Source organism: Rousettus aegyptiacus, unplaced genomic scaffold (assembly GCF_014176215.1).
Source record: "Rousettus aegyptiacus isolate mRouAeg1 unplaced genomic scaffold, mRouAeg1.p scaffold_m13_p_3, whole genome shotgun sequence".
Classification (NCBI taxonomy): domain Eukaryota; kingdom Metazoa; phylum Chordata; class Mammalia; order Chiroptera; family Pteropodidae; genus Rousettus; species Rousettus aegyptiacus.
The window spans coordinates 138,941,651-138,965,203 of NW_023416306.1; the positions used below are offsets into that span (position 1 = coordinate 138,941,651).

The 23,553-nt window shown below is 35.9% G+C and overlaps 1 protein-coding gene across 1 annotated transcript; it reads left to right on the forward strand.

Moving 5' to 3' along the window:
* CGRRF1 (cell growth regulator with ring finger domain 1) lies at window positions 1-23,197 on the forward strand. The gene is made up of 6 exons (XM_016132825.2): window positions 1-217; window positions 11,751-11,890; window positions 15,010-15,187; window positions 15,341-15,488; window positions 20,644-20,751; window positions 20,977-23,197. The coding sequence occupies exons 1-6, from the start codon at window positions 114-116 to the stop codon at window positions 21,295-21,297; spliced, it is 999 nt and encodes a 332-aa protein (XP_015988311.1). The 5' UTR covers window positions 1-113; the 3' UTR covers window positions 21,298-23,197.
* The last annotated feature ends 356 nt before the right edge of the window (window positions 23,198-23,553 follow it).

The window sequence follows — 23,553 nt, forward strand, 5'->3', positions numbered from 1 at the left end:
AGTGCGGATCTACAAAGTTTGTCCGCTGCGGGGCACCGTAGTTGCCTTTACGCTGCCCGGACGGGCTGATCGGAGCTGGGCGGCTGGAGCCCGTTTCAGCTTAGGAGATCCTGATGGCTGCAGTGTTTCTAGTAACGCTCTATGAGTACTCGCCGCTTTTCTACATCGCGGTGGTCTTTACCTGCTTCATCGTGACCACCGGCCTGGTATTGGGATGGTAAGTGCCCTAGGGCTGGGGGCAAGGGACGGAGCGACAGACAGCGGGGAATAGGGTCCCAGCGAGGAACTGGGGGCATCGGAGCAGAGGGGCTGCGGTGCTAGGGCGCCCGAGGATGTCGGGGAGCCGGTGCCAAAGGCTTCAACTTGCTCCGCGAGGAAAACTAGGTGGACAGCTCATCTGCATCACTGTGCCGCATTACCGCCGGTTCCCTTTTGTCGCAGGCATACGGAGTTGGTGCCGGATTAAGATATTTTACCCAGCGTTGTTTATAGGTAATAAAGCATCCAGTAAGGGCCCAGTCTTGGTATTGGGGTAGAGTGATTGTCCAACAGGCTTCTGTTCTGGATTGAGGCCTACCTACTGTGTGCCCAAAAGTGTCCAGTCACCTGCAGTACAGTGCCCAGACATATACAGTAAACAAGGTTTATTGGTGTACTTCTGAACCGAACACTTGGTTTCAGCTCTTTTAGCGTAACTTGTAACTGAACTCTGTTGTATCATGTTTAGGAAAGCCTTATAAATACAGCTAGTTGAAACCATCTTACTAGTCTATCCACTGAAGGGGAGAGACATGAGCTGGATTTTGAAGAATGAGTATTTTGAAAAATAAATGTAGTAAAAAGTGTATAATAGAGAATAGAAGGCATTTCAGAGAATGCAATATGAACAGAGGGGCAGAGGAGATGTGTTAGCGAATGAAGCAAGCTGTGTAAAATGAGTTTAAAAATACCCTTTGATCATATATAGGTGGTAAAAACAACAACAACAACAACAACACAAGCCCTTGTCATTTTATGAAAATATATGCCATGTTTAGGAAGCATAGTTTTGACATCTTTACACTGCTCCCCCTACTGTAAGCAGCAGAACATAAAATTCCTTGTTTGTGGTTGGGGGAAGATTAAGACCAATTTTACAACAGTTTATTATTATTGCCTCATCAGATTTTATTGCTATTGTTCTTCAAGAAAGTTTGTAATTGGAATTAGGAAGCTGTTGCCCAAGTGAGAAAGGCAATCTTAACACAGGATTTAAAAATAACTATAAGATTAGCATTATTCTCTTAAATGTAATGTTTCTCCATTAAGGAAAATAGGTTAATAATTGCATTATATCCTTAAATTTTAATTTTCAGTAGGCCAACTAACTAGATACCTTAGATATCTATCTTTAGTATTGGGAAGAGGAAAATGAGCGAAGGCTCAATTGGTAATGAAGGCAGCATCAGTGTGTGAAGAGAAGAAACTTCATGTTTGTAGTGGTTAAGAGACAGACTTTGGTATCAGACAGACCTAGGTTCAAATTCTGGCTCAGTTTCTGGTTTAAGATTTGGTCAGAAAACTCGGTGATTGCCTAACTACTACATTTAGGTATGGCTTTTACAAGGGTGGAAGCCTAGGTAATTGTAGAACTTTTGGAAGTCTGAGCTAAGCGCTGCTGAGGTCACAAGACCATGTCAGTGCCAGTCACTTCCATCCTGATTTGAGTCTAACCAGTAATCTTGAGCCTAACCCAACTATTCTGGGTTAGCTTTGCTTATGTAGTGTTTATTTGCTAACCTAAGGGAAGATCACAGATTTATTGAGTAGAAACAATGAAAACCATCTAGATCTCATGAAAACAACTTTCTGATAGTACCCCAGGCAGAAGATATACCCATTAATCCACTATGCTCTTCACTTTTGTCATTTTTTTTTTAACTTCCCAATATATAATCCCAATTAGTCATCTGTCTTTTCACTCTCATCGTTCTTACCTCAGTCCTGTTCTAAGTTTCATTCCCATTGCTTTTTTCTACTGTTTTCCTTGTCTGGCTGCACTGTGTGTGGGTGGAAAAAGAATAGGAACATCCAATTATTGGAATCCTGATAGCAATAGCAAAGAATCATGTAACTGGAAGTATGGTATTTCTGTTTAACTACATGGTGGTTTCTGTGAGCCCGAGTAGCTTGCCAGGCACTGTACAGAAAAGACCAAAAAGCCATATGCATTTTTTAGGTTTCAGATAATCAGGGACCTGACTCTGCAGCTACTCCCTGCTTCTTCTCAACTGCAGGTTATTAAACTATTGTCTCAGCTATTAATACCATCATTGTATACTCTCCTTGGTGAATCTGGGACAGAACCTTTAAACCGCATTTCTTTTTTGCTAGCTGGCTGCCCATGGGGCTTTGTCAGTAGGGGAGGGAGAGTGGAAAGCCAGAGGACAAAAGGACTTGCTGCTTCCTGTTTGATCCTTTTTGTTGTCTGTCTCACCACAACAATAGTGCCTCACTCTGTCATTAACAGTTGGTCCCAGTTTTTCCAGTTTATAGTTTTCCACTCTCTGAGGACCAGCCTCATTGTACCCCTTCAGAGATAATACCCTTTCTTCAAACAGTAGTCCCACCTCCATGTGGGTCCTTCCTCCAAATTTCTAAGCTGTAATAACTTACTTTCCTCTAATCCATGTCCTAGGAGTGGTAGTTCCTTCCTACTGTTACTATGATTTTGATATTCAGTGTTCCCTCTTTCCTCTTCAGTTCTTTAACATCTGGTTAAAATTTTATATATATATAAATAAAATTATGTCTGTTAAAATAACTAGTATCGTTTTGGTCTCCTGACTGGAATGATAAAGGTATCAATAAAAAAGTTGTTACTAAGAATGAGATCCTGGGAGGGAAGACCCTCAAAGATCGGATTTGGGGATTAGTTCGGTCATTTCTTAAGCTCCTTGCCTATGATTCTAGTAATCCATTGCATGCATTGGCATCACAGTTAATCAAATCATTACCTTTGGTTGATTGTGATAAAATAATATCTGAAGCAAATACCTTAAGAGACCAAGTGGCTAAAGCACTTGATCATTATGGCAGTCATGATGACTACAAGGACTGAGGGATGGGTGGGATTGTCACTTCTGAGATTATTGGAGCACTTATAGAAAGAAAATGACAAGCTCAAGTCTTTTAACTCTCAGATCAAGTCTTAGAGAATCAGAGAGTTTCTGTGGTTCTAAAGCACTTTATTTTCATGTAGCCACAGAGCTAAATATTGAACACAGCTTTAATTGTGCTGGTACTAGAATTACACTGCCGTGTAGATATCTCATTCAGGACACTGATTGGAAAGAAGTAGAGCCCTGGGACTCGGAATGCGAACATCTTAACAGCTTGGGCAAAACTGAGTATCTTGATACCCCAGTTACTGTGAGCCTCCCTTTTTGATGAAGGCAGCCTGCTTTCCATGTCTGAGAACACTAGCCTTCCCTTACTTAAAAATTTTGTAATAACCTCATCTAGGGCAGTTGCTTTGCAAGGGTATCTGTGTTTAAGTCTTTTCTCTGTTACGTTTTGCCATGTGGCCCAGATCTTCCCATGCTCCATAGCACAGAGACAAAAATCTGACCTGGTTGGAAATAGCCTAGCCTCTAAAAACCAATTGCAAATATTTGCTCATTTATATCATTGGGAGTTTAGGTAATATGTGTGACGATGGCTTGTGAGTAGGTTAGTCCAAAGAGGATAGACTACAACACTAGATCAGATAGAATTTATTGATCTGGGTGTGTTCTCAAGAAATTATGAATCTAAAGTGTTAAGCTCCTACTCAGTTGACTGAAACTTGGACTCAGAGGTGGCTTATATTTAATGAGGTTGAGATGCTAGAACTTTCCTCACATGATAAGGAAGGAATCTGAAGGCTTAGGAAAACAGGAATGTTCGACTGGACTTATTATGTGGAACCTGTATGCACATTCCCCTATTGCATCCTTCAAGAAGACACAGAAGACACACTTTTTATGAAGGCACTGAGAACTATATTACTGAGAGGGGACTGGTATCCTTGAAAATCTCTGGCACCTGTCCTCTGTAGGCTATTTATGATGGGAGATGCTACCATCATCTGATTTGACATCCAGCGACAACACATAATCACAGGAGTCAAGGTGGATATCTGTTCCATAATGGACAGTAGAGGACAAAGCAGAGAATCTTTTGGCCTGCCAGGATCTTTGGCAGTGGCTAATGGATTAATTACAGTGTCCCTAGAAATAAAATAGATGGGCGGCCTACTAAATGCTACATGAACTGCATAGAAGGAAAAACTCCAGGTCTGGAGCCAGAACCCCGATGTGAGTCACAACAATGGAAAGTTATGATCTTTTACCCAGTTTCCAGATCTAAGCCAATCCATAAAAAGGGAGCTTTCAATTGAAGGGGAGGTCAGTTCCCCTTGGGAAAGGACCCTATACCCTGCAGAATTGCCATGAGGATATACTGTAAATCATCCTCCAGATCTTTCTCTGTTGTCTCTCAGCTGTAAACATGTTCTGTACTCTGCTTTGTGCTAGTTCGTTCCATATTAGGCTCTGCCAATAGGAGGTGCTAGAAAGAGGAGAGAAGGCTGGAGGAGGAAGAAGGAACTTCCTCTTAACAGTTAACTTCCTTTTCTCAGTCTACATTTTTGCAACGTTGACTTTCACCCTGGCAGTGACAGTCTGCCCAAGTTGCAGCAGTTTATTTTAGTTTATAATTTTTCCTCATTCCTAGAACCAGCCTTAGGGCACAGCTTTAAAGATATCAGCACCAGAAGGTCAGCACTCCTACAGAAAAGATCTGGGTCCTAGCTCTGGGAGATCCCTTCTCTGAGTTTCTAAATTGTAATAATCCCCACTATTCCCTTTGTTTCCCCAGCCCTAGAAGTAATGGCTGCTTCTTGCCGGGATACCTTAGTGTCCCCTTCTTGCCTTTTTCAGTCCTCCATTACTTGGTTAACAATTCTTTATATTAAATTCTGTATGTGAAAATAACCATTGTAGTGTCTGTCTCCTGCCAACCCTGCCTGATACACTGACCTTGACTATTTCTCATCTCACTTGTTGAATGCAGGTTGTATGTGTGTGATGAGGTTGGTGATGAGGTATAGATTCCTCCTTAGGAAAAGAATATGACTTTAGTTTCTATTTGCTTAAGGTACAAAATATATGGTGCATTGGCAAGCATTTTCTTGGAACATTTTAGAAGAAAACACAAAACTGTTAGAAATGGCATTTCAAGCCTTAGTAGGGCCTTAAGATTACTTATTCTACCCTTCTTTTTAGGCACAGAATTTTAGAGATTGAGTCAAAGTCGTATCTCATACCAAAGATTTCCCCATGAATGGTTTTTATATGCTAATTCAGTCTCAGTATCCAGTTAGCCAAGTAAGACCATTTAGAGGACATTGCACAGGAGAGGAAGCCCCACAAACTGCCTTTGTGTTTTGTGATTGGCTTTAGAACTCAAGGCTGAAGGAATGATAAAAATTGTTGACTGCTGAGTTTGAAATGTTAGCCTCAAAGTAACTTTTATTCATGAGGGACTCCATGAGACTCCAGACACTAGGTCAGTGATACTGCTTTAGCTACTGACAAGCTTAGGAAGTGTGTGTAGGATAAGATATTGTTTAGGCAGTATGAAACAGTGTGGACAGAATTGTAAGTCCACAGGTTATTGCTATGTTGGAAGTTTGAGCATTATGAACAAGTACAACAAACAATTTTGAAATGGGGAAAAAAAAACAATTATAGAGAATTCAAGAAGATTAAGTATAAAATTATAACAGTAAAGGAAAGAGAATGAAAAATTCTCCTTATAGCTATAAAATCTATATATAAGTTTATAAGTTTTATAAGTTTATAAAAAAGACAAAGTAATGAACATTAAGAAACATTTATTTAGTTGGTAATCCGTTACTAACAGTTGCTAAAATGACTTTGAGTAGAAAAAAGGTAAAGATGGAATTCGATTGAAAAGAAAATTGGTCAACTTTCTATTTTAATATTTTGTTTTACTATTCCTTCTAATTTCATATTGGCCATAAGCTGATATACAGGGCATCAATGTCTTTATTTGAGTTTTTGATTAAAAATGTGGTAAAAGCCAGAGGTAAGGTAGCACATCACTGGGTCTACTTAACGAGTATTTTATGGAACCATTTGTTAGCACCTCTTATGGATTGCTATTTAATGAGTGTCCAGATTTTTCCAAAGCATTTCTGCACATTGACTTCTGAGTAACACATTGGATATAGAAATATTGTCCGTGTCAAACAGTTGAAACTGTCAGAGTTGTGGATTTTTGTGCAAAAATGAGCAGGTTCATGCAGGATCAGGTATGTGAAAATGTTTAGGATTACACTAGGCCGAAAGTTCAACATGAGTCATTAGTGTGTTAAGTGCCCAAAAAACGCCTTTCATGATCTTAGAGTACATTAAGCATGATGTTTAGGACAAGAGATGTTGTCAGATGATGATGTCACTCTATTACACAATGAATTCTATCCCCTGCCCTCCTTTTATTCCCCCAAAGCATGAGGATGTCAGGGAACAGGGCTGGCAAAGTCAAATATGGACCTTGATAAAGTGCTGGCTGCTGTAGCCATGCTTGGCTAACTCCTTTAGGAGGACAGGAATACAAAAAAAATTGAGATTGTAATTCAGAAATGTAGCAGTATTAGGACATAATTCAGATAAGGCAGTAATGAAACACCAAAGAGCAAAAGCATTAACCTTAAAGGAAAAGATAACTTTGTGTTAAAATTAAGAACTCTGTTCATCAAAAGATACCATTATGAACTTGAAAAGGCAAGGTGTAAAAGAGGTGAAGGTAATCCAACAAAGTGCTCGTATTCAAAACATATTAAGAATTTCTATCAATAAGAAAAATAAAGACAGAACAGTAGAAAAACAGAGAAAGGACTTGACAAGGGCTTTCACAAAAGAAGATATTTAAGTAGCAGTAAACATAAGAAAGAGTGCTCAATCTCATTAGTTATCAAGAAAGCAGAAATTAAAACTTTATTGGAATGCCACCACACCAGGATGGCTGTTTTGGCAAGGATATGGAGCAAGGGGAGAACTCATTCATTGCAGATAGAAGTGTAAATTGGTACCACACAGAACACTTGTTAGCATTATCCACTGAAACTGAAGCACAGACTTTATGGCTGAGAAATTCCATTCTCAGTGTATGCCTAACAAATGCATGTATTTACACTGAGAACCATATATGAAACCGTTCACATATGCATTATTCATAATGACCAAAATGTGAGGACAACTTAAATGTCCATTAAGAGTAGAATGAGTAAGCAAATTATGGCATATTTATACAATAGAATACAAAAATGGACTTCGGTCTTTTTTATATCTTCCATGTCTCTGTATAATATACTCAATTTTACTTCCTGAAAAAAGTATAGTTGTAACAATTATTTTGATGTCTTTATCTACTAATTCTAGCATCTGTATCATTTCTGGGGTCTATTTCTATTAATTTCTCTCCTCCTTGTGGGTCATATTTCCCTGCTTCCTTGTATGCCTGTTAATTTTTTATTGAATGCTAAACTCTGTGAATTTTACCGTATTTGGTGCTGGATGTTTTTGTATTCATGTAAATATTCTTGAGCGTTGTTTTAGGATGTGGTTAACTTACTTAGAAACAGTTTAATCTGTTAGAGGCTTGCTTTTTAGCTTTTTCAAGCAGGACTAGAACATCCTTATTTAACTGTTCTATAAATTAAATTCATCTAGAATGGAATTTTATTCTATTTGTTAATTTTATTGGCTTTCTGTTGGGATTAGATTTATTCATGTGTTTTGAAATTTTACTTTGCAACCTAAATTTAAGTGGAAGTTCCCCTCCTTTTGTCCTCATCCTTGCTGTTTAATCATTTTATAATTGCCTCCACCCAAATTCATAGACACCCTCCCCCTCCCCCCATCCCCAGTCAAGGACCAGATCTTGTAATGATAGTTCTGTTCCATAATGATATTGGTATAACCCAGCTAATAGATTCAAATTCTGAACATGGCTCTGGCCCTTGCCTGGAGCAGATAACCTATAAGGCCCCCTTACTATGCGAAGGCTTAGTTGCCACTGCCTGCTACCAGACCCAGAACTCATCAAACCATGGCATCACCCTTACTCATTATATTTTTTTTCCTTTTTCAGATACATAAAAATTCATCTTTGAACGAAGCCATGTCTCTTTTTTCCAGTATTTTATTATTAAAACTTTATACATACAGAAAACTTGAAAGAATTATACAGTACAAACAAATATACCCATCACATAGGTTCTGAATCACCATTTTGCTGTATTGTCTTTATTACATATCTGTTCTGACCCATCCATCTTTCTGTCCACCCATCAGTCTGTCTTATTTCTTGATCACCTCACAGTAACTTATACTCTTCACCCATAAGTGCTAAAGCATCACATATTATTAGCTAGAATTGAATATTTTTTTATTATAGTTCTTTCTAGATCTTAAGTGTTATCAAACACATCACTGGTACGACTCAAACCTCTGTCAAGATACAGAATTTTAACCAGAGTTTCCTCATGCCCTTTCCCAGTTCCTACTCTTCCACCGCAGAAACAATGAACATTGTTTTTTATTTCTGCCATCGATTACTTTTGCTTGCTCTAGAATTTCATAATGTGGGATCATATATAACATGTACTCTTTTGTGTTAGGCTTCTTTTGCACAGTGTATTGTTTTTGAGGTTTGTCCATGTGGTTGTAGCAATAATTTCTTTTCATTGCTGAGTATTTCATTCCTGTTTAAACACATCCCATTTCAGTGGGGGTCCTTTTTGATTTTTCTATTTTTTATTTATCACTGCTGTTTATAGAGAAGAGAGTGCATCAAAGTATGAACCTAAGTGCCAGGTTAACCTAAGTCCCCTGGTTTAATTAATATGTATTCATTTTAAGTTATTTTATTTAAATTGAGTAAGCTTAGCTGCTTTTTTAACTTTATAAAGAATTGGAAGAGAAAAAAAGTGGTGAAGATGATAGAGGCTCTGTTCATCCCTCTGGCAACCAAATCAAAGTTGTGATGAAAACAAGGAGCAGCAGCAAGGAAAAATCACCTGGGATGAACAAGCCATACAACTAGGGAGAAATCCAAGAAATCACCCCGCAACAGCAGAAGGTAGGACAGGGCGAGGACACGCGGCTACCTGGTCTCGAGCAGCTGAGTGAGTCGGAGGACCAGTGGCAGATGCCTTGTAAAGGAGCCTCATCTGCGAGCAGATTTTCGCAGTGTCAGACTTGTTCCCACTGAGCACCAGTGCCGATTCAGCTGCACGCTAGGGGCATCAGGGACTTACAAGGAGACATTGTTGGAGTGAGGGCCAACTAGCTCTGTACAGAAATGCCAGCCCTATCCATTGTTCACTGTTGAGCCCCCCCACTAGTGTGCCCGACACAGCGCTGCCATAGCCGTGACATCATCAAACTGGATAACAAGAGGTTGCTTCTGCCAGAGGATTTCCTGAAACGTCACCTCCCCCAACTCATGGCCCACCTAAGCCACATCCAGGTATATCCTCAGAGAGTCAGGTACTCCTTGCAAAGACTCACACTGGAGGCAACTATAAGCACAGCATCTATAGATTGCTTGCTGAATCTTAACAGAGGGGCAGAGTCTTGGGCTGAGTTTGGACTGCAGCTAAACCCCTCACAGGACTGTGCCACTGGACACTTACTTCACAAATCCACACTAATAAGACTGGGAGACTTAGGAGCTTTGCTTAGTACATAGAAACAGACACAGAAGGGCAGCCAAAATGGGAAGACAAAGAAACAGAAACCATATGAGAGAACAGAACAGAGATCCAGAAATAATGGAGTCAAGTAATCTCACAGATGCAGAGTTCAAAACACTGGTTATAAAGATGCTCAATGAACTTATGGGAAGTGTAGATAAATTCAGTGAGAACTTCAACAAAAAGATAAAAAATGGAAATGGAAATTATAAAAGGGAACCAGTCCGAAATGAACACATTATCTGAGATGAGAAGCATATTAAGTGGAATAAACAAAGTGAATAAAGAAGAGGATCAAATGCCCTATCTAGAAGACAGGATAGCCAAGAACCCTAAATCAGAATGGCAAGAAAAAAGGTGCTAGGACTATAAAAATAATTTAAGGAGGATATGGAACACTTTTAAGACTCCAAATATTCATCTGATCAGTGTAACTCAGAAAATCAAGATGTTGAGCAGCTGTTTGAAGAAATAATGATGGAAAACTTCCCCAACCTGGTGAAGGAAATGGACATAAAACCCCAGGAAGCTCAGAGTTCCAAAAATCAGGGATCCAAAGAGGCCCACACCAAGACACATCATGATTAAAATGCCAAAGGTTAAATACAAAGAAAATATTAAAAGCAGCAAGAGAAAAACAGATAATTACATATAAGGGAACACTCATAAGACTGGCAACTGATTTCTCAAAAGAAACTATGTAGGACAGAAGGGCTTGGCAAAAATTATTCGATAGGATGAAGACTCAGAATCTACAACCAAGAATAATTTATCCAGCAAAGCTATCATTTAAAGTCGAAGGACAGTTAAAGAGCTTCCCAGACAAAAATAAGCTAAAGGAATTTACCACCACCAAGCTAGTATTACAGGAAATGTTGGAGGGACTTCTTTAAGAAGAAAAAACGTATCAAAAACAAGAATAAAGAATAGTAACAACTACATTTCTATCAACAAATACTTTAAATGGAAAAGAATTAAGTGTGCCAACCAAAAGATAGAGTGGCTGAAAGGATAAGAAAACAAGACCCCTACATATGAAAAGGAAAGGGATGGAAAAAGATATTGCTTTGATGGACCTAGAAGATATTTAAGTCAGACAGAGAAAGATAAACTATATGATTTTACATATGTGGAATCTAAGGAATAAAAAGAATAAACTAATTAAAAACAAACTCACAAATATAGTGGACAATTTGGTGTCTGACAGAGGGGAGGAAGGTTTGGGGGGCTGGGAGAATGGGGTGAAAAGCTAAAGAAATACAAATTAGTAGCTGATGGATGGTCACAGGAATGGGGAGCACAGCATAGGGATTGCAGTTAGCATTAATATACTGGCTAGATGGAAAACCAGAGGAGAGAAGGAGCAATTAGGGGGATTGTTTTATAAACTACATAGATTTCTAACCAATGTGCTGTATACTTGAAACAAAAAAATAAAGGTAAAAAAAAAAAAGAATTTTATCCCTTTCATTTCCTTCTAGTCAGTTCAGTAGGCATTATCACATTTTTATATGAAATTTAAAAGAAGAATATATGTTATATAAATGAGCTATATTTGATGTTTAAAAATTCTCTTGCCTCATAAAGAATATCAGATTGCATGTTAAATATGTATTTGTTTTTCATATTAAAAAATTCAATAATTTGATCATGTTTTTACTGTTACATTAGGTACAATTTATAATCACTATACTCTTTTGTTATCAACAATACTATTAACAGAACTCTTTTGTTTTCAAGAGTATGTTGAATCAGCCAGATGAACGTTATATTGCAATTCTGTGGGACCTCTAATCTCTCTTAATTCTAGATTAATTCTGCAATATAATGTAAACTGAGTAACTTAATCTCCTTTTCTGATGCTTAACTAATGAAGCATAACATACACTACATATAACACACATTTCATTGATTAAAATTATATTTTATTTTTATCTTTTTTCAGGTTTGGTTGGGATGTTCCAGTAATTTTGAGAAATTCAGAAGAGACCCAGTTCAACACAAGAGTTTTCAAAAAGCAAATGAGACAAGTCAAGAATCCTTTTGGTTTAGAAATCACTAATCCATCTTCAGCTTCAATTACAAGTTGGTAGCTTTTTCCCAAAGATTGTTCTCTCTTTCTATGCGCTTTTCTTAACCCTTTTATTTTCTCTATTGTTTTTCTTTCTCTATTGTTTTACCTATTATTTTCTCTATTGTTCTGGGAGCCGTACTATGTACTACAGATACAAAGACAAATAATTCACAAACCTTGCTCCAACGGAACTTATCAATTAGCAAACAGGCATTTGAGAAGAATAAATTATTACAGGTGTTACTAATATCACAGGTGTTAGGACACTGCCATTTTCACTGGTCTTCAGTGCAGTGAGAAATGTTAAGAATGGTGTAAGTACAGTTAATGTAAGGTTGCTAACCTTCTAAAGAACAGCTGTCTTTTAATCTAAAATGTCATTTTGGTATATTATTTTGATATAAAATGTTAATTTGGTAGATGTTAATAATAGATGGTAGTTGTTTATTTCTGTACTTGACTTGTAAAAAAATATTGTCTGCAAGGATATCTGGGAATCAGTGGACTGAAAGAGAAAGTGGGGTGCTGGGTGTAGGTAAGAGAAAAGAGTCAAGAAAGATCTTGCTTGGGTCCTCCATAGACAGGTCCCTTTACTGAAATGAGGAATTCAGGAGGAACAACAGGTTTTGGAAGAAAGGCAGTAAGTTCAGTTTTGAATTTCTGGACTTCTAAATGCTCTTATAACAGTCAAGTAGAGGTATAGAGTAGGTAGTTCTAGATACAGTTCTGTAGCTCTACAGAGATTTCTGGGCTGAGACTCTATCATGTTTTATGCTTCGTCACATTTCTGGTACCTTAAAAATAAACAATGTAAAACTTTCTGAGCTTTTCATCTTATTCTAGCTACTGTCCAATTTCTCTTCTTCCCTTCACAGACAGGCTTCTTAACAGCAGTATGCATTTGCCTTGTCCTCTTAGCCCACTTCCATTTTACTCCTAAGAGCAGTAGTAGTATGGTTTTTACCTATATCTCACTATTGAAATGGCTTTTCCAAGGTCACTAATCACTACTTCTGCCCCCACCTCCAACCCCCAGCAGTTATAAAACCCAGTTCTCTTCTCTGCAGTGTTTAACAAAGTTGACCAGTCCTTCCTGACACCCTGCTCCCTTTCTTCTGTGAACATTCCTGTCTAGTTATCTTCTTGTCTGTAACTTCCAGAATCACTTGTCAAAAATTAGTGTACTTAGTCAATAGTGTACTTCAGTTAATCTTGATTTTATAATGAAAAAGTACAGAATTCTTATTTTTCTTCCTTAACTATAAATACTGTATGATATATAATATATATAAAATGCTATATTATATACATAGTATATAAAATACTATACCTATATATGACTTGAAAGGAACTAACGACACTTTTTTTCCCAAATGGTAGATAAGGGGTTCATTCTGAAATTTTTCACTTGGAAAAACCAAATTTCAAGATATGACAGAGAAAACTAACTTATTTAGAAAATATGCCTGAATAAAATGTGTAGAATAGTGGTAGCTTGGTTATCTCTGACCTTTGTGGCCATGTGCTTAGACCTGCTATAATGTCACATCTGGCTCTTGAGCAGGACGGCCATTTTAAAAAAACTACCATTACAAAACCATCCTTCCTGAAGCACAGTTCCACAAGCCTGAAAACACTAAAAGAGCAAAAACTGATACATTGTGAACAAACACAGGACCCTTATGAGCTAGAAAGTATCAAGAAATCCATCAATCTGCCTTTAAGACAGAAAGTCTCAAATAGAGGTCACCCGGTAAATGTTAAGCAAATGAAAAGCAAATAAAAAGATAATCTGCTAAGCAGAAGACCTCTCATGCCCAACACACTAGTTGCTAACCAATAGTAGCTGTACTGAAGCACATGAAAAAAATTTTAAGTGTGTGGACTTATAGCATGCTTGTTGAAGTATTTTAATTTTTAAAATGCCAATGTATATCGTTCATTATCTGTCTTCTGTGGGGAAATAAGAAGGATTTTGGTGGGAATTGTACTCACCAGAATAAAATTCATTTGTTTAAACTTTGGAATAGTGGGTGTCATTGAAGATGCCTGACCAGGATATTGAAATAATATTCTGAGCAATAATTGTGATACATCTTTCCAACACATACTCTTGATCACTTTAAAAAATAGGTAATATATCAATAGAATTACTATTAGCAAGAGATAGAAACAATTCCAATAAAAGCATATTGAATAATTTATAGACTTGCCAGTAGATTTGTGGAGCCAAAATCGGAAACCAAGGCTGTTCAGCTGGGAACAATGACCAAAAACATTCCCTTTTGCTTTACTAAGTATACCACTGCCGCAAGTGAAGGAAAAAAATCATATAGGTGGCACATAGTAAATCCTAATTAAGTGTTAAATAAGTAGGTAAAATTATATAATTCAATTTATATGTCCACTTATAATTTATATAGCCTCTTAATTAGGTCTACTCAAATTATTATATCTTTTATTTTGCTGAAAGCAAACAAATGAATGAGAACATCACTATTAAACCTTTCCTGTTTTGGAATCCCCCTCTTTCCTTGGGATATTTTACATACTACATGGGACATTAACTATGTGATAAGAATATATATTAATGTTGTCATTGTGTATATTAATATTAGAAAAGCTCAATTTCTTTTAATATTTTAGCTACTCCAGTGATCATCGTGTGCACCAGTGGGTGGTGTGTATCCACTTTCAGAGAGCTCTGCTCTGTTTGTAGTTACAAGGTTATGTGTTTCCACTTTTGGAAACAGCCTACTGTTTCTTGTAGTTAGCGTTATAGACACTATTAGAGTGGTAAGTTAACAATAATGGACTGTAATCCTGTTTTTAAAATGTGGGAAAAGTCTTGAAGTCACCAAAAAAATTAAATCAATACTTTCCAAGCATAAATATATAAATAATAAAGAGTTTACTGAGAGTACTTCGAAACTGCGTAGACACTGAGGTTTTTTATATCATTTTAGAGATCAGTTCCTTCATTTATAGGCACATACCCTTTAACGAGTTCCTTTAACTGCCAGCAGCCTGGCCAGTATCCAAAAGGAAGCTTTTGTTACTCGCTATGTACAATTGTGTTAGAAATTACGTTAGCTAATTTTCTTCTCTTTGTCTTGTTTGTTTTCTACAGCTGGCATAACTCTGACAACAGATTGCCTTGAAGATAGCCTCCTTACATGCTACTGGGGGTGCAGTGTTCAAAAATTATATGAGGCTCTGCAGAAGCACTTTTATTGCTTCCGAATAAGCACTCCCCAAGCATTGGAAGATGCTGTGTATAGTGAATATCTCTATCAAGAACAGTATTTGTATCCTTTTATCTGATATATCCATTAGCACATGAAAATTTTAGACATTAGATATTTTATGGATAAAATAAAGTATTGCTAAGTTACGATTGATCGCCTTTGGTATATTATATTTTGGTTATGGTGGCAATTTACCTTTACATCTTTGAAAAGTATTAAAAAGGACTGCAAAGAAGAAATATATTGCCAGTTACCAAAAGACACTAAAGTTGAAGACTTTGGTACAGTGCCCAGATCTCGCTATCCATTGGTAGCGCTGTTGACCCTAGCTCATGAAGATGACCGAGAAATTTATGATATTGTAAGTAATTTTAAAATTCTGGAAGCATTACTTTTAAGTGATTTAGATAGTAGGTCTTAATTATTTGGCGAAATAAAGGAAGTTTTATGTTAATTTCTGAGGATATACATTTGGCCTGAACACTTTTTTTAAATGAATACATGGGAAGTACACCTATATGATTTTTATAATTGTTACAGTTCCTTTAGAGTTTAACTATTTTTTTTCATATGAGTTGCAAGAATATGATTTTATTTAAAAAATAAAGAATGTATTTAAATTAGGTTAATGCCATCGTTCTGTATTCTGTCATCTTTGTTACATAGAAAAAGTGTTGGGAAGAATGTTTATCCTTAACATTTTTAGCGCTGAATAAATAAGCCTTGTAGTGATCTGAAGTGTCCACTTTTAAGACAGTATCCACGCTTCTCTTTGAATGTTTACAGTTAACTTGTTTCCATCATAGTCCCTGATGCAACTGTATCTTATATATGTTTGGTCCCTATATTTTCAGTAATTATAGTGATAATTACTTTTCTCATATGCTAATTATTTCTTTAGTCCAGTAGTTTATCCCTATTAGGAAGATAAAAGCATCTTAGAGATCTAAGAGGACCTGAGCTCTGACAATCCTCTAAGTATGGTAGAAGCTTATACATGAAATAAACTTTTGGTGAAATCATATCATGGTAAGAATTCCCTTATACACAATTTACTCCTTTTCTGAAGTGCATGATATAGATGTATTAATAAAGATATGGTAATTTTTATGATGCTTCGTAATAAACAGAGTACATTCACTAACATCAATTTACTTATTCCTCCTAACAACCTTGTATGTTAGAGCAAAATCCTTTTAGTAAAGACTGGAACAGTCAGAAAAAGTCCCAGTTGTTCAGAAAATAAGAGATGTGCTTGACCCTGAGCCTTTGTAGTCCTGTGCCAGTACCCGTCCCCTGCCTGCCCCCCTACCCCCGCTTTTTTGTTTTTTTTTTCTAGGAATATCTCCTCCGGAACAAGCATGCACACTGAGCATTGGAAAGTGTAGACCCTTATTGAGAAATCTAGATCCTGGTCATATGTGGTTAAGCTTTTGTAGGTTGAGGGGTTTTTAATCTTATCTAATTGAAGTTCCTTTGAGCTGAAGTCAGCTTGTTTTTTTTCCAAATAAAAGATATACCAATAGCTGTGTATTTTCTAAATCTAATACAGTTCTTAGAACACGGTAGGTGCTCAATAAATCTGATAAGTGAAAAAAGTCCTACCAAGCAATGTTAGTGAGCATTGTAGAAAAGCTCTTTAGTTGCATGTGCACAAGGTAGTGTACATGAGAGATCTGGTTCTTCCCCTACGTCCTCTTTCAATTGAAGATAAATAAGACCTGATAGATTGGTGTTTTATAACCCCGCCCACCTGGGCAAGGTAACCCTTCTCTCACCACCATGTCCTCCAACTCTGCTAAGCTCCCTTACTCCTTTTCTTTTATTCCAAACAAAAAGGGTCAGCTCTCAGTCACCTTACTCCCAGCTACCCCTTTTTGGTTCCTTTATGCCTCATTGTTGGTGCTCTCTGTCTACTTGAGTATCTTGTTTTCTAATTTTCTTCTTCCATCTAAACAGAAGGATTTGGTGTGTACGTGGTAAAATAGATATATATAAAACATAAATTTCACCATTTTAACCGCTTTTCAATGGTGTTATAAACAGGGAAGGACTTGCACTCAGGCCCCTGATCCAAGTGGAATGAAGACTCCGTGGTTCTGCAGTAGTCGTGGGAGGCTTGTTCCCACAGTGCAGCCCGATGCCTAGCTCTCAAGTCTTTTGCTTTGTGTATATCGTCCTTTTCTCGGTCTCTTATTCTTGTATCAGAGGGCTCCCTCCTGTTTTTCCCATGAATTCTTGCATCTCCATTTCTTATCTCTCACATTGAGCCTAATGTTAGAACTAATGCGTATTTTTTAGTATATTTTGTATTAATGTTCTCTGTTCTTAATTTTAAAAACAAATTGAGCATTTCATAATCCTTTTTCATTAGTGGTTTTTCAGTATTTGGGAGTCAGAGACTCAAAATCTAACAAAAAAATTTTAGCTCCTATTTCTATTGTAACAGTAAAAATTACATTTAGATAGTATAGTTAGGAACTAGTTTATTATTTTAGGTAAATAAAGGAAAGCAGGGATTGTTACTGCAAGATTTTACCTTTGAAATTTGTTCATTTACTTAATTATATTAGTTTGTTTTCTGTATTGCTCAAACAATACATGTTGATGGCAGTGAATAAAATTAGAAAATCTAGATAAGCCAAAAGGAAAAACAGTATAATCACTTTTATGCTATCATCCAAAGATAACCACTGTGAATATTTGTCGGTATCTTTCCAGACCTTTATAGATGTAGTTTTAAACAACGGCATCAACTGTGTACGCTATTTTAGGACTTACCTTCATTTAATAGTATATTTTTGATATCTTTTCCATATCAGAAATGTATATCTACAACTACATATATTTATAACTAGCATTATAGTAGTTTCAGAGGCTTTTAATATTAAATCAAATGACAACATTTTTAGTATGGGGTGATAACAATATCTTATACCAATCATTAATACTAAATTTATTTAATATTAAAAGCTTTCAAAGCCATTGCCAAATTAATAAATCCTTATAAAGTTGTAAAGAATATTATATATTTATAATCATAGTAGGGGTTTTATAAAAAACTTTTTATTGGACATAATTTTAAAACCGTGCAAAAATAAAAGAATACCCATATATCTTTTACCCAGATCGCCTATTGTTAGTTGTTGTGTTGTTTGCCCATATATGTATGTATGTATGTGCGTCTGTGTATTTTTTTTAATGAATGGTTTGAAGGTAAGTTGTATACACTATGATTCTTTACCCCTAAATACTTCAGTATGTATTTGTTAATAATAGGATGTTCTGTTACATAACCACAGTATAGTTGTCAACTTTATAAATCTAACATTGATGTAATATTTTATCCAATCTATTACCTATATTCCAGTTTTTCAGTGGATCTAAAACGTGTTATAACATGTTTTCCCCTCCAAAACAGATTCTAATTGAGAGTCAGGTGCTGTATTTGTCACGTATTGTTAGCCTCCTTTAATCTAGAATGTTTCCATAACTTTTCTTTGTCTTTATAACATTGACATTTGTAATCTCTTAGTCAAGGTGTTATCTAATTTCTCCACTCTTCTGTTTTTTCCTTTCCCTTGTAAATAATAAGCAGTCTATAAGGAGACACTTTAAGACCATGCAAATATCCCATTCTTTATCAACATTTCCCCCTGAATTTAATATCCATTGATGTGTTTCTTACCAGATTTTATCTTTACTATGATGGTCGCAAAATGATTGTTTTCCAACTTCAGCCCTCCGGTCAGCCCTTGGTATTCTATAAGCAAGAGACCTCCCATTTATTTTTTGTTTATCTGTTTCCCAGTGACTTATAATTCATTACTGAATTTTAATTATTTTTGTGCTCACACTGTCCTTTCCCTACTTCTCCCAAAAGTCAGAAAACTATATTAAGATGTTGCTCTCTTCCGTGTACCCTCCCCACACTCTCACGTAGCCCAATCCTTGCAGATAACCAAGTTCATTGTTTTCTGGTTTATCCTTCTTAAGTTTCTTATTGAGAAGAAGATACAAATTCAGATATATACATACATTCTTATTTCCCCTGCTTTCTCACACTGAAGGTAGCACTCTGTGTATACTGTACATGTTCTTGCTTTTTTTCACTTCACAGTATCTCCTGGAAATCACTCTAGACCAGTTCATAGAAATCTTCCTTCCTCACTTTTTTTTTACAGCTGCATAGCACCTCATTATGTGTAGGGTTTATAGGTATGATAATTATTTAGCCAGTCTCCTTTGGTTAAATATTCTGCAATAACAAATAACCTTGCATTGAATGAATGTGTATATATTTTAATGTTGTCAAAGTTGTATGGTTGAAGGGCAAATGCATGTCATTTGTTGCATACTCCCAAATTCTCTTCTATTAGGATTGTGCCTTTGGAGTGGAACCTTTTTTTTTTTTTACACATTTCCACCAGAAATATGTGAAACCGATTATTTCTCTGTAGAGTGTATTGACAAGCTTTTGAATTTTTGTTAATCCGATGAGCAAAAAATGATATCTCAGTGAATTTTTAATTTGCATTTGTCATGTTGTGAATAAAATTAAACATCTTTTAATATGGCTAAGGACCATGTTTCTGTCTTTTTGTGAATTATTTGGTCATGTCTTTTGCCCATTTTTCTGTAGGATATTTGGTCACTTATTTTTTAATTTTTAAAAGTTCATAAATTAGGACAACTTAGTCTGTGATATATATTGTGAATATTTTATCATAATCTGCCATATATCTTTTAACTTTGCTCATGGTGATCTTTGTCATGCAAGTTTTTAATTTTTATGTAGTCAAATTTGTTGAATTTATCTGCCTCTGGGATTGAGTTACAGTTAGAAACTCTCCCTCCACTGAAACTAAGAAAGAATTCACACGTTTTCTTCTAGTACTTGTATAGTTTTGTTCTTTACAATTCGATCTCTTTTGCTTTTTAAGGTTATTCTATGTACGGAATGAGGAATGCATCTTTTTTTTATTTTATTTTTCCAAGTAGCTATCCAGTTGTCCCAGTATTTTTTATTAAAAAGACTCTCTTTGCCCAGCGATTTGAGGTGTCGCCTTTATCATGTTTGTACATATAACTGGTTCTGTTTCTGGACTGTTTATTCTGTTGCAGCCATCTGTCTATTGATGTGCCAGTACCACACTGTTTTAATTTTAAAGGCATTGCAGTATGTTTTAACATCTGAGTGGGCTTAGCCCCCCTCATAGCTTTCTTTTCACTATTTTCATAGCTATTCTTATTTGTTATTTTTCCATATGCGAATTTTAGAGTCAACTCAGCTATGAAACAGCTTAATGGAATTTTTGTGGTGGTCACATCAATTGTGTAGATTTGAGTGTAATTAAAAAAACTGGCAAAAATATGTCAATAACTGGTTCCTCCGTAGTGACTGTGACAAATTATTGTAAGTTTTCTAATTTATCTTTATGTTTGAGACACATTTTCACATATCTGAAATACTGTCAGGAGGTTAAATACTGACCAGTGTTTAATTTTTATTTTAGGTTTCCATGGTGTCAGTAATTCATATTCCTGATAAGAATTATAAGCTTTCCTGTAGAATATTATATCAATATTTACTCCTGGCTCAAGGTCAATTTCATGATCTTAAGGTAAGTTGTACCCTGTAATCTTATCTCTGTCTCTTTTGTTTGCAGATTTTCAAAGAATGACTATTTATGAAGGGATAATATTTTTCAGTTAGTTATCATAGAAGTTAGGTATTACTAGTTATTGGATTTGCTAGCTCATAAATTTTAAGCAGCTCTTATGACCCTCAGGCTTAAAGAGTAATTGTCATTTGTAATTATCTTTAAACTTATTTCTTTGATTTTCAGCAACTTTTCATGTCTGCGAATAATAATTCCACTCACTCCAGCAATTCCTCTCCAGAAGAAAAAAGCATAGACCAAAGTTTGTTGGAAAAGGCTGGACTCTCTGAAAGTGAAGTAGATCCTCCAGAGGAGAATAGCAAAGACTGTGTTGTTTGCCAGAACGGGACTGTGAACTGGGTGCTCCTGCCATGTAGACACACGTGTTTGTGTGATGGCTGTGTGAAATTTTTTCAGCAGTGCCCAATGTGCAGGCAATTTGTTCAGGAATCTTTTGCACTTTGTAGCCAAAAGGAGCAAGATAAAGACAAACTGAAAACTCTTTGAGGCTATTGTTACAACTGAAAAGTATATTTTCTACTGAAGATGCAGAAACTTGCATTCTTGGAACTAATCATAACATGGAATCTACAGTGTTAACCCTCATTGAAAATTGTAGTTTAACTTCATGCTTGTATGGTTCCTCGATGATGAAAGTTAATTATTTCTTCCTGTTTAGTGTGGTAATACTGGAATACCATCTGTATTAATATATAAAAATTCATTCAGCTCTTGAGAGAAATATAAACGTTTGGCCTTTTATTAGCTAGAGGATTTCATATGTCAATTAGAAAAATTCTGAAAAGCAATCCATCTAAAATTTGAGGAAGTAAAAGTCTTAAGATTTGCAAACGTTTTTCCTTTAACATAATCTAGAGTACAGTTAGGAAAAAATTGAATTCCTAAAATAAGTGTTTGTTCCCTAGTTTATAGAGGAGATGGAAAGGGCTTCTAACTTTAAGTCCTTTCCTGAAATATCAGTTTTTATAAATACCCATCTGTTTGGTTTCTAATTTATCTTATAATTGTAGTCACATGAACGCATCTTAATTTTTAAATATAACTTCTTATAAATGCAATATACAATTCTTGACCGTTCTCAGTGTATCATAGATTTAAATGACATTTATGGAAAACATATAAAAGAAGCATAATAAAATTTCTTAGGTAATTAAATTTATTGTCAAATATAATTAAATTAGCACACTGTGATCTATCTGGGAAGATCTGTGAGACTCTTAATGCCTTACTTTAGATTTCCTCCTGCACAGCAAATCCATCCAAAACTGAAGAGATTTTAGAGCAAGAAAAATCACTAAAAGAAACAAATGACTTTTTTTCCTAAAGTATTTTTATTCCAAATAAATCCTATATCCTTCTGGATAGTAAATTACTTTGCTCATCCCTTGTTATATCCTCGTAAGGGTTGATAAATCTGATAGGCAGAATGGCCCCATCCCTCACTCCTTCCAAGATGACTAAGAAGAAAAAGGTAAATCAGAGCTTCCTGTGTCTTCAGTGCAAATTACCTTCAACTCACCAAGAAATCAGATCACAGCAAATAAACTATGACATTCGGGGAGATATTCAAGGCTTTTTTTGTCATGTTTTTATGAAGAATAATGCTTTATATTGATGTTTTTACATAATATCATTTCATCTAATCAAATATAGCACTCTCAAAAAGACATTACCTATTCTCCATTTTATAAAACAAATCAAACTTTGATCTTTGTTCAACGGCTGTGTAATAAATACCTTCTTGGAGTCAGATACCTTTTGGGAGTCTGGGCTACAAAGAATCAGGAAAATCTTACCTCAATGTATTCGTGCTTAAAAGGAGCATTAGTGGCTTATCAGAAATTCCTAAATCCCTGTTCTAACCCTGCTGGTGGGAGCAGGGCTGTCAGGAGCTGCAGGCCCTGCTGCACTTAGCTACTATTGTTAACAGTTCATCTGAGAAGTTCACTTTGTGTCATAAATTGGGGGAATATTCAGAGATCAGGCCTCCCATCCCAGCCATTTTGCTTCCCTTTGTAGATCCCTTTGTACCTAAACTGTCCTAGACACATTGTCGCTTTCTCATCTGAGATAGATTCCACCTGTAAGTTTATTCCATTTTTCATAACTTTATTGTAGTAAAATATATATAACATAAAGCTTATCATTTTTACCATTGTTAAGTGTACAAATTCAGTGGCATTAACTACATGTACATTATTGTACAACCATCGCCAGTATCCATCTTCAAAATTTGTCATCATCTCAAGCAGAAACTCTGTATCCATCAAACAGCAACTTCCCATTACTCCTCCCTTTAGCCCCTGCTAACCACTATTTACTTTCTGTATCTATGAATTTGAAATTCTAGACACTTCATATATGAAGAATTATACAATATTTTTTCTTTTGTGTCTGGCTTATTTCACTGAGCATAATGTTTAAGTTTCATCTATGTCGAAGCATGTATCAGAATTTTCTTTTTAAAGCTGAATAATATTCTATTGTTTGTATATACCACATTTTATCTACTCACTTATCATTTTTCATGTGTTAAAGATGATTTGCCCTTACTGCAGTTAAAGTAATTGTTTTTCCTGCCTTCAGTGGTAATAAATATGAGGGTTTTGGTAGGTAATCAAGTAAAAACAAGTACACTGGCTCCTAGAGGCTTATGTCAGAATTTGCCAATAGCAGTGAATAGTGACATTTTGTGAGAATGTCTATGACAGCATTATATTTGAATAGATTGTTAGGTAAAAT

Excerpts from the sequence above, each read along its gene's own strand:
- CGRRF1 (XM_016132825.2), top strand. The coding sequence starts at position 114 with ATGGCTGCAGTGTTTCTAGTAACGCTCTATGAGTACTCGCCGCTTTTC. Across the intron at positions 15,489-20,643 it reads ACCGAGAAATTTATGATATT|GTTTCCATGGTGTCAGTAAT; the intron begins GTAAGTAATTTT and ends TTTTTATTTTAG. Across the intron at positions 20,752-20,976 it reads GTCAATTTCATGATCTTAAG|CAACTTTTCATGTCTGCGAA; the intron begins GTAAGTTGTACC and ends TTTGATTTTCAG.